This window comes from Triplophysa rosa, linkage group LG15 (genome assembly GCF_024868665.1).
Source record: "Triplophysa rosa linkage group LG15, Trosa_1v2, whole genome shotgun sequence".
Classification (NCBI taxonomy): domain Eukaryota; kingdom Metazoa; phylum Chordata; class Actinopteri; order Cypriniformes; family Nemacheilidae; genus Triplophysa; species Triplophysa rosa.
This window is the reverse complement of record NC_079904.1, coordinates 6,356,798-6,368,767: the sequence shown is the minus strand read 5'-3', so window position 1 is coordinate 6,368,767 and position 11,970 is coordinate 6,356,798. Positions and strand designations below refer to the sequence as shown.

General features: G+C 36.7%; 1 protein-coding gene across 2 annotated transcripts; it reads right to left on the bottom strand.

Moving 5' to 3' along the window:
• Nucleotides 1-3,783: 3,783 nt before the first annotated feature.
• Nucleotides 3,784-8,801, bottom strand: LOC130566186 (pancreatic secretory granule membrane major glycoprotein GP2-like). 2 transcript variants are annotated; one of them, XM_057353471.1, is made up of 7 exons: nucleotides 8,746-8,801; nucleotides 8,203-8,233; nucleotides 7,498-7,582; nucleotides 4,937-5,034; nucleotides 4,747-4,795; nucleotides 4,231-4,617; nucleotides 3,784-3,818 (listed from the first exon to the last, which is right to left on the bottom strand). In XM_057353471.1, exons 3-7 carry the CDS (start codon nucleotides 7,508-7,510, stop codon nucleotides 3,811-3,813), a joined length of 555 nt encoding a protein of 184 aa, XP_057209454.1. In that variant the 5' UTR covers nucleotides 7,511-7,582; nucleotides 8,203-8,233; nucleotides 8,746-8,801; the 3' UTR covers nucleotides 3,784-3,810. The 2 variants fall into 2 exon arrangements, with proteins under 2 accessions (XP_057209454.1, XP_057209453.1); XM_057353470.1 differs by having other exon boundaries at nucleotides 3,788-3,919; nucleotides 4,256-4,617.
• Between the last annotated feature and the right edge of the window lie 3,169 nt (nucleotides 8,802-11,970).

Genomic DNA, 11,970 nt, shown 5'->3' with positions numbered 1-11,970 from the left:
ATTTCCTTCTTTTAAATTCTAATAAAACAGAAATATTACTTATCGGACCAAAGACACGTGAGCAGAATATTTCGGATTATAACCTGCAAATTGAAGGCTGCACTGTTACTCCAACAAATACAGTTAAAGACCTCGGCGTTATATTAGACAGCAACCTGTCATTTGGGAATCACATCTCAAATGTCACAAAAACAGCCTTCTTCCACCTTAGAAATGTTGCCAAATTACGAAATGTTCTATGTGTTGATGATGCAGAAAAGCTTATTCATGCATTTGTGACGTCAAGACTTGACTATTGTAATGCACTGCTTAGTGGTTGTCCTGCATCATCAATAAACAAACTACAGTTAGTTCAGAATGCAGCCGCCAGAGTTCTAACCAGGTCCAGAAAATACCATCACATAACCCCAATGTTATCATCCCTTCACTGGCTATCCACATTAAGTATCGTAGTGACTTTAAAGTTCTTTTAATCACTTTTAGGCCCTGTTTCACAGAAAAGGCTTAAGGGTAGTCACCGACTAAAATGAATGTTTGAGCTGTCTTAAATGAAAATAACATGCTCTGAAATATCTTAAGATATGTCAGTGCCATTGTTTTTGTCTCATGATGAACACCAGTAATGTTTTTTTCTAATGCATTTTTACAAAAGCGACTTAAATATACTAATTTATCTAAGGCCTAGTCCTGGCTTAAGCTAAGCCTTGTCTTTGAAACCGGGCCATAAAGCCTTAAACGGTTTAGCCCCTACCTACATAACAGAGCTTCTATCACACTACAACCCATCATGCTCTCTACGATCGCAAAACTCCGGACTTTTGATAACACCTAGAATAACTAAATCCACCAAAGGGGGTAGAGCTTTCTCATACGTAGCATCTAAGCTCTGGAATAGCCTTCCTGATACTAGTCGAGGGTCAGACACACTCTCTCAATTTAAATATAGATTAAAGACACATCTTTTCAGCCAAGTATTCACTTAATGCAAAATATGCTAAATAAATATGAAAAATTAATGAATAGCAGCTATGCTAATTAGTCTCTTTCTGCCTTCCTCTCCCGCCGAGGCAGGGAGAGATTACGACAGGCCCAGATGAACGTCATATGCCCATCCCTAACAGCTCCATCTGAACATCCCCTGCCATCCTCCTGCAAGAGCCTGCGGACTGACTAACCATCCCAGCTCCAGCTCTATGGCGTTATTATAATGACAAATGTCGCGAGCGCATTATTACAAGGCGAGAGCGCATTCTTGTAATACGAGCGCGCGAATCTCTCCGCTCGCACGCCGGTTTCCTTTGCTCATGCACAAAACTGGACGCGCGCTTTCAGTTATACGCTGCTCTCTTGTGAATTTTCACTCCTCTCGCTCAGTGAGCGTGTGCGCACTCAAAATGCGTGCCGTGCGTCCACGAATCCTTTGGTACTCTTGCTCTCGAGAGGTCATCCTGTGCGCTCCAGGTATTATAGGCTGTCAAAAGTAGTCAACCAATCAGTGATAGGCTTCCACGGCGGGCCAATGAAAACGCGACCTTTTACATGGAATCTTATCGGTTGAAAGTGACTTGACGTATTCAACGAACAATATGTTTAAAAAACAGTTCAGAATGAAATCACAACATACACTTCATATACACAAGCAACACATGTTCCTCTTGGGATTCGAACATGCCCTTTATTAGGTTGAGCCACTCAGTCGACGTAGTGCACCCTGCCTGCCAAAGACAGCTTTCAGAGCTTCAAGCATCGATATAGGCCAATGCCTGAAGAGGCTGAAATGACACAGTAGAGAATAAGTAACAGAAATAGAGTGTACAGGAGAAACAGATGTCAGAAGTGACAATGAAAGCAAGAATATAATTTTGCTGGTCTTCCTGCAAAGGCTATCAAACCACTCCAGCTGGTTCAGAATGCAGCAGCACGCCTCGTCTTCCAACAGCCCAAAAGGGCTCATGTGACGCCCCTTTTCATCTCTCTCCACTGGCTACCGGTTGAAGCCCGTATCAGATTCAAGTCACTAATGCTTGCCTACAGGACTATCACTGGATCTGCACCGGCATACTTTCACACCCTCCTACACCCCATCAAGAACCCTGCGTTCAGCAAACCAGCGGCATCTTGTTTTGCCTTCTCAAAAGGGCAGTAAATCGCTTTCCCGCTCATTCTCCTTCACAGCTCGTTCCTGGTGGAACATTCTTCCTAACTCAGTCCGGTCAACCACATCTCTCACAACATTCAAAAAACTACTTAAAACCCATCTCTTCTGTGAATACTTGACAGACAAATGAGGGGGGGGGGGGGGAACTGACCCTCTCTCTTTCTCTCAACAGGTAGTGTTCTTGCTTTTGCTGAAACTAGTAACTTGGTATTAGCACCTATTGTATTATTGCTCCTGTATGACATATCGCTTTATTGCTCCCTGAACTCTCTGTAAGTCGCTTTGGATAAAAGCGTCTGCTTAATGACTAAATGTATAGAAATGCACAACAGGAGATTCGAATCCACAACCTCTTGGACCAGAGGCTTGTGGTTTATCCGGTTGTGCCACTCAGTTGACGTGCCTGGCCCAAGATCCCGAGGAGAGCTTTCAAAGCTTCAAATATTGACATGGGCCAATTCCCGAAGGCGCTTAAACGATTTTAATTACAAAAATAACAGAAATACAATGTACAAGAGAACCAGATATCAGAAGTGACAATGTACACAAGAATATAATTTTATATAGTAATGCACAACAGTCAGAATAGTTTAATATGAGAAAGATACAAGGCACAGTCAACTTTAAAGAGGTATTTCTCGAAAAATAGCCCAACAAATATTTTTTTAATTCGGCCATTTCTATGCAGCTCGGTCCATAGATCATACAAGCGGAGCTTGGAAAAAATAGACCACTTTTGTCAAATTAGCAGCGAACAAAAAGGTTTTCATATGCTTTGCAATAAGTTAGGAACCGAATGTTAGAAAAAGACAAACGATGCATCAATGGAATCAGCACCGACCAGGAGAAATAATGTCAGAAAACGAATTTCAGACAAAGGGTTCAAGAGTTATAAGCAATTATATAAAAAGTGTCATATCTTATGAACACTAGGTGGCACTGTCTTCAATTTTCTGGCAAACATATCCAAAGTTACGAGCAAAAATAGCCATTTTTCAAATCTCACAACCCATAGGTGACACTGTTCCCAATTTCGGCATGGACCCCCAGTGTGCCAAGTTTCATACCGATAGATCAAACAATAGCCCAGATACGGCCTCAGACCATTTTTGGGTAAACTTTCAAAAGTTTGCGACATCATAACTTTGGAACAACAGTGAAAATCACAATTCCGTGAGGTCATACCTGTGCGGCTGAGTCCAAAGATTGTGTGAGTCAATTTTCATAACAATCGATCACAATTTTTCTATAGGACTAAAATGAAAAAACGCAATACTGTACTTTTCAAGATGACCGCTACTTTAATGGGCGGAGTCGTAATGTAACACATGGAACTCGATGAGCCTGAAAAGTGGATGACATGTGCCGAGAAGAATTTCTGTAGATCAATGTGTTCAAAAGTTACAGCTGTTTAAAAGTATTTTTTGAACTGCTGGTGGCGCTAAAGAGTCAGTGCTAGGGCCCCCATCATTGGTCACATGACTATTGAGGATCATCACTACGAGTGTGCCAAATTAAATCATTTTCCTACGTACATAGGGCTGCCATAGACTCTCATTGGTTAAGAAGAAGAATACCAACAGAAGCAGTAGTGAAAAAAGCAATAATGATTCAAACACTCACCAGTACATGGGTTACTGTTACTGACAGATTCATTCATCTTTGTGACATTATATCCACCCAAACAAGTGCAGTTTCCAAGGTATTTGTAACAGTGAGCATGTGACCCGCACACCGAAGATGAGAGACATTCATTAATATCTGAAATGATCAAATTAGATAAAAGCTTTTTCTTTAAGTTGAACAACATTTCTCTACAGCAGGGTCATCACTCCTGCTCCGGGAGATTGACTGTGCTACAAAGTTTGTAGCTCCATGTAATTGTAATCAAACACACCTGAATTAGCCAACCAAGGTTTTCAAGCTGCTCTACGTAAGCAATAATGTACGAGAGGCTATGCTGTATTGAGCATATTCACGTCAAAATACGTTTTTTTAATTATTTTTTTAAGTGTAAATTATTCAACAGAGGCACAGACATTATTAAATAAGAGATATATAATTGTAATTACCAGCACAATATGATGCATTGCATACCAAAATTGGGTCTTTGAACTCATAGACATAATAATTTCCTGGGCATGCTTTCACTTGAATGGAAGGGGTTTTAAAATGGCAGCAATCATTCATCCAGTTACCACAGACAGGTCGGGTGACCACCCCATCTTCAATTGTTGGATGTTGACCATTTAGCCACAGAGGGACATGAGTACCACAACTTTGGTCTGGAACACATATATCTGGCATCTGAGCACTTTGGTTATTGAGGAAGAGACGATACCATCCAACCCAGCTGACATTAACATCACACATTGGTTGGGAAGAGAATCTATTGTTTGTGGCTCTCCAAGCATTATCCAGCACAGTGTAGTTATAGCAGGGGTCGAAAGCAGGAGTACCTTTTGATAAAAGACATAAGAAATGGTTAAAGATTAGTTTACCTTTGGAATCTGATTACAATGTTACACAATTACAGAAACTAGACATTTTTTCATGTTATTAATTTAAATTAAATTTTAATTCCAGACCTGCACTTCGTTTTATCACGTGGTGGTGTGCCTCATCTATGTGGCTAAACTGGAGTTAAATAAAAATCTTTTGTATTGTCACATGTTTAAATCCAACATTATGTAATCACAGTTCATGCATTTTCAAATGTTAAATGCATCTTGGAGATAAAGTACAATAGTGTAATTTGTTTTAATTGACTTCCCCTACCTGTAAAGTTATGCCTGGATCTGGGAAATTATGCGTTTCCACAATGCATGTAAGAAGAAGAATGATTGCTGATAGGTGTTTTGATTTCATCCTTGTCTCTACAAAGTTTTGCAAGTAGACTTTTTTTAAACAGTGCTCATTGTCAGAAAAGCAATGAAAACAAATATTCCAAAAACAATTAGCCCAAAACAGAGAGATTACAAATAGGCACTACAAAGACATACCCCTGCAGAAAATAGCATTAACTTCCTTGAGGATCACTGTCATGATTCTGCCTCATCATGTCATGTCTTTCTTGGTCTTGTGGCAGAGTCATGGCAGAGCCTCATGTTTTGTGTGGAGAGAAACATATTATTGTCGGTCACGATCATAATGTGCGTTCTCTCCGGTCTCATCTTTGGCCCCGCCCCTCTCGTTTCCTCGTTCAGCTTCCCGCCTGTTTCTCATTACCCACACCTGCCTAGTGTTAATTTACCCCTTGTTAGTCTCCCTATATAATGCCCTTGTGACTTCTGTCCTGTGCGAGTTCGTTTTGTTCCATGTCTTGGATGACATTGCTTCCTGCCCGTGACATTTATCAAGTCGAGTTTAGTCAGTGTAAGTGTTTGTCTAGTGTTGTCTTAGTCCGATTTAGTTGATTTATGTTCCTGTGTAGTCTGTGATTGTTTATCCCTTTGTCATTGTTGTTTTACCCCCTCCTGCGTCTTTGTTTTGTATTTTTTTCTAATAAATCTTTGTTTTGTTAACCCCTTACCCGCTGCCTGCATCTGGGTTCTCTGGCCGTGCAATTCCTTGACAGTCACCCTATACAGGATTGAACCTGTAACATTTCAGATTTCAGGTCTTTCCCACTTTGTATGCCACATTAATTTTGAAAAAGGGATATCCTGTAGGTGATCCTCAAAGGAAGTTAAGATATTTTCTGCTATGGAATTCCAATCCTGCCGAAATTAAAAATAAATACAAAAATAAATCCATGAAAAAAAATGTAAAAAAATAAATAAACACAGAAATTAATTTGTTAAAAATATAAAATATAAACATGAATGAAAAAACAGATATTGAAACGAGTGTATATATATATATATATATATATATATATATTAAACATTTATTTATTTCTACATTTTTAATTTATTTTATGCATTTATGTAAATATATATGTATTTTCACATTGATTTATTTCTACATTGATTTATTTCTACATTTCTGTGTCCATATGGTAATGAGGGTGCGTGTCTTGCTTCAGACATAGAAGTCGAGCACAGAGTGCTGCTGTAGGCCACAGGCAACTCTAAGATCACAGTAACATCTTGTGCTTTGACAAAATGACATGCAAGAGATGAGTGTGACCACATGAAACAATAATATAGTATATTACAGCATTTACTATAGTAAACTGCAGCATACTATCTATTATAGTAATACAGGCCAGCAAACTCGCCTGACCTTAACCCCATAGAAAATCTATGGGGTATTGTGAAGAGGAAGATGCGATATGCCAGACCCAACAATGCAGAAGAGCTGAAGGCCACTATCAGAGCAACCTGGGCTCTCATAACACCTGAGCAGTGCCACAGACTGATCCACTCCATGCCACGCCGCATTGCTGCAGTAATTCAGGCAAAAGGAGCCCCAACTAAGTATTGAGTGCTGTACATGCTCATACTTTCCATGTTCACACTTTTCAGTTGGCCAAGATTTCTAAAAATCCTTTCTTTGTATTGGTCTTAAGTAATATTCAAATTTTCTGAGATACTGAATTTGGGATTTTCATTAGTTGTCAGTTATAATCATCAAATTAAAAGAAATAAACATTTGAAATATATCAGTCCGTGTGTAATAAATGAATATAATATACAAGTTTCACTTTTTGAATGGAATTAGTGAAATAAATCAACTTTTTGATGATATTCTAATTATATGACCAGCACCTGTATATACTGTAGTGCACTATAGTATTTACTATAGTTTAAAAAGCCCGAAAGGAAATCAACCATGATTTTAGAAACCATGTTTTTGGCAGATTTGTATGACCACAGTTCCACTACAAATTCCATGGTTAACTCTGGTGACTGTAGCAACATCATGGTTAATTTGTGGTTACAATGGCCTAACTAGAGTGGCTGTTTTATTTTTAATTTTGGCAGTATTGGAATCCCATACATACAGTAATTGAAGACAGTAAAATGCCTACCACCTGTCTATCCTGTGATTAATGTAAAGGGGAAAACGCTCCACTGGCTAATTTGGAGTGTGATTAAGTGACAGTGAATAGAAAACACATGTATATAAACTGACCTTCCTGTCTGAGGCATGACTAAAGCATAAATTCACCCAAAAATTGCCAGTTACTCAACCTCTACTCATGTCGTTATAACTCACAAGATTTTTTTAATGAGAAGAGAAACATGAGAAATGTCTTTTCATTTCTTATGGGAAATGTTATGGCTCACTAAAATTTTGTTGAGATTTCTTTAATGTAAGAACGAATATCAATGGATTTGGAACAATTTACAGTGAATTTTGTCAAAGGAACACTCATGTTACATTTATCATACCTTCACTGGCCATTTTCTCTTTTAACTCAAAACCATTCAGCACATTTGCTTCATCTTCACTACGTCTGTAAAACAGGAAATTTGTCTGAAAAAAAATCTACAGTAAGTACAATAAATTGAGATGTCATTTGTGCACTAGACACGTGTATAATGATATAAAGCAGAGACCGATGATTTCATCATGAACACAAGCTAATGTCTGTTAATGTTCATACTGTTGTGTAAGTGTTTTATTGAAAAACTCCAGCCATCAGCATAAAACCACTTAAAAAAAAAGACTTAAGCTGGCGATAGACCTTACACAATACTTATTTTTCACAAAAAATAAACACAAGGCTTATTAAACCTTGTGCGTCAATTAAAAAACACTTAGGTTTAGGACAAAAATGTCTATGTAAAAACTGTCATAAAACACTAGTATATATTAATTTCTTGTCACTTTTACTGATTTTAATTTATAAGACAGAATCAGTCCTGATCAACTACCAAACTTTCATTTTTAGGATTTTAACCTTTTAAACACACAAAATGCCAGATTATGAATTTTTTCATGGTGAAAATTAAAACCAAGTACTAAGGGGCTTCTGAACTTCTACATCAAAATCAAGCTTCCCTTTTATCGCTGCACAATAACATTAACAAATAAAAAACAAATGCAATCAAGTAATGGAAAAAACATTTGAATGTAAAAAAAACCTGTAATACCTGTAATTTTCAGTTCAGTATGTCTTGCAAACTGTAAATAAACACACATACTTCAGTGCACACATGAAACCACACTCTGACATCCATGCAAACACACAGACACAATTATAGCTGCCTCTTTTAGGCCTGTAAAAGTTGTCCTTTTAGCAGAAGCAGAAAAAAATGAAAAGACAGTATTAAATTGCTCCAAAGGCCAAATATACGAAAACGGCACCAATTCGAAGGTAAATAGTACACATTTCAAAACATCATGAAACTTTCATAAGATTTATGAATGTTTTGAAATTGTTAAACCTTGCCAGCAAAACAACAGCATTTTAATACATGAATTCCTGATTTTATGGTTAAAAGACAATGGTGTCAATGAGGACATTTGTCCTTTAGCCAGAAACCAATCAACAGTTACAGACAATAAAGTCATATTCAGCTGAAATTTTAAAAGTATAGATAGAACATTGTATCTAAAGGCAATGTTTCTATCGTTCTATGAATGTACTTCTAAAAGTTTTTTTAAAGAAGAACTAACAGTGTTGTCACTCTTACCTTTCCTCTGGAAAACTAATTCTGATGTGACACTCAACTGCAATGTTATCTGCCTGATTATCTTTTCTCAAACATTGAGCATTTGTTTCCTTTAAAGGATCCACCCACCCAACTTACTTCCTTAAAGTTGATTTTTCTTTGTTTTTAAACTTTTGTCCTGATTTCTCAGTGGGCGGTTTATTAAACACCTGAGAGAGAGAATCACCTGACAAATCTGTGGGTTGTGTTCATTGCTTTGATTAAAAGAACTGTACTTTATTGAAGAATTTTGTGATGCCATATGCATATCATATGCGTCTTTAACTTCCAATTTATTTTTTAATGGGTCAAAACTTTTCAAAGCTTTGAACAGGCCACTTCAGGAAAATAAATGTTTAATAAAACGTTTTGGTAAGAGGTAAAATAAACACTTCACAATATAACCAAAAGAAAAACTGTGTTCAATAACATACCATTTTTGCTTATTTTAATGATGGTCTGCTTTCTTATCAATGACTATATTTGATTAAGTACTATTTGGGTATTCTTTCAGTTCAATATTTACTGCATTATATCTTTAAGACCAACATTGCAAGAAGGGAATGAAACAAAACAAAAAGATAAGGTTCCTGAATGATAGCATTCCTGAACACACTTTTATGTAACAGAGCCATCACATGTAAAAGTCATGGTGAAACAAACCCAGTTTGTTTCTTATATCGAAAGGTCTTTACATGAACGAAAATTTTGATCTTTTCTGTCAGCCCTGTCTCCGTGTGAACGCTTTCAACCTAACTTATAAGGAAACTTAATAAATATTCAAAAAGAGATCATCTCAGCATCTACCCCAGATATAATTCAGCAACTCGACTTGTCAGTTATCAGTTTGTAAAACTTCCTCCATCCAATGACATCACGTTATTTCCCGTCTCTGCCATACTTGAAAATCCTTGTTGTCAATAAAAAATGACTTTGAGGAAGACATGTTTCTCACGTCAGAAACGTGCTAATCTTCACAAACTTTGAAGTTCATATAAATGTCATCAGACCATAAGCAAGTTTAGTGCTATGTTGCCATTTGTTGAAGGGATATATTAGATAGTTGTTATAGGCCCATCTATTTATTTACTCATTACTTAGTAAAACATTTAGTATTTTTACTCACCATCAGGTCGTTCCAAAGCACTGTGTTGTTATTATTTCTGTGCAACGTGTATATTTTATGAATCTCTAAGCAGTCTTTCATTTTTTCAGAGTGCTTGTGAGTAAGTCAAAGCCTGAATGATTGAAAAATAAAACCACTATAAAAATTTGCATAATCCATACGTATCGTGGGCTACATTTCATGTTTAAAACCATTTACTTCGTGTGAGTTAGAAACTGGAATTAAAATCTTCATTAGCTGAAATAAAGATGAAATAAACTTTGAAGTTAGCTGCTTGACCTCGCGCTTTATTCAAATGTTTAACGCGGGATTTGATGCGTGTGTCAAATGCAGCGCTGACTGCGCACACCAAAGGACGTGTGACATTGACGTAACCCGATACTTTTGATCGGTTGGAGTTACGACACTCACATAGACCTCCATAGTAAGAATGTAATGCGGAAGTAACTCGCGGCATGGAGAGACCAATAGTTCCAAACACAGCACTGAAGCCCATTCATTTCAATATCCCCCAAACGCATTTGCTGTATAGTTGGTGATATAACGGCATGTTTTAACATTTTAACGAGTTGACGGACATATTTTATATTCATAGATCTTATATTCATATTACTCCCCAGACAAAATGCTGCTATAAATGTAGTTAACAAAGTAATCAGTGCACACAACGTGCTAAAATATTTAGCCAAATTTATGCAAATATAGTTGCTGTTGTCTGTCCCACTGAAAACCATTCAAATAGGTTGACAGTAGGGCTGTCACGATTATTAAATAATCGTCTCATCGCGATTGTTTGACCTCATCGCGATGGTTTCAGATCATCGCAATTATTGCACATCTCTATAGAAGACACTAGGGGGAGCTGTAGTGTATCTGCATATTGCATATTTTAGTGTATATATTGTTACTAAAGCATGGTAATACTTGTAAAATGTACCACCACAACACAATCACTTAAAAAAAAAAACATATACAAATTACCTGCAGTACAATTTAATATTATTTAAGCAAATCTCAGTGTGAAAACCAGTCTACCAAAATTTCATTAACACACAAGTAAAATTTAATTGTAGTCTTGCAAGTGAGAAAAAACAGACTAGAAGCTTTTCTAAGACTGATAGCATTTTAATGGTGGCTTCAATTCACACCTGATCAATTTACTTCATTTACAAGTATTTGGTGGTTGTATTATTGACAGGTAAAAGCCTAAACCTTAAATATATGATGACCCAATTTTTTCCGATGTATTTCCAAGAAAAAAACATAGTCTTGCATTCAGAACAATATGGTCGTTTCAATCGCTGAATCAAAAATGTATGAGAATTAAATGTCAAAGCTCAAAAACAGACAATTAATCGTCATAATCGTCAAAGCCCTAAAACAGACAATTAATCGCCATAACCACAATGATTTATTAGACAATTAATAGTTAATTAAATTTCATAATCGTGACAGCCCTAGTTGACAGCACGGATTTGTTTGGAACTATTGAGCGCTCCATGGACCACGAGACCACACAGAGGCGAGATCAAGTGTCGTAACTCTGTTTTTCAATGGCTCTTATCCTTAACCACTTTAAGATTATGAGGGCGCACGATTTTTACAGAGAATGACCCACGTTGATAAACTATTTACAATAAACGCTGCAATATTTCATGAAAATATCTGCATTGTAATTTTAATTTCACTGGGACTTTAATGTTTTTGATTAAAGATTACAATTCCATTTCATGGTGACTTTAATGGTTATAATAAAAATGTTATTGGTTTTAATGGAAATTATAATGGTCTCTGTCTCTACTGTTAATATCTTTGGTTGTATTAGTGGGATGTTGGAAACCAAAAGAACACCATTAAATTCTACTGGAATAAAGCCCAAAACAAACTACAGGTAAACAGCTAATGTTTAACAATGGTATTGTATTTTTTCAGTGAGGCTACATTAGAATTGTATGAGACAAAATTTCCTTGTTCGGGTAAGTTACTCCTATACGTCAGAAATCCTCTATGTTGCTCAGAAAAAAATGTCTGGTATTTGAAGTATCTTAAGACTGTATTAAGTTACCAGCATTCATATATTC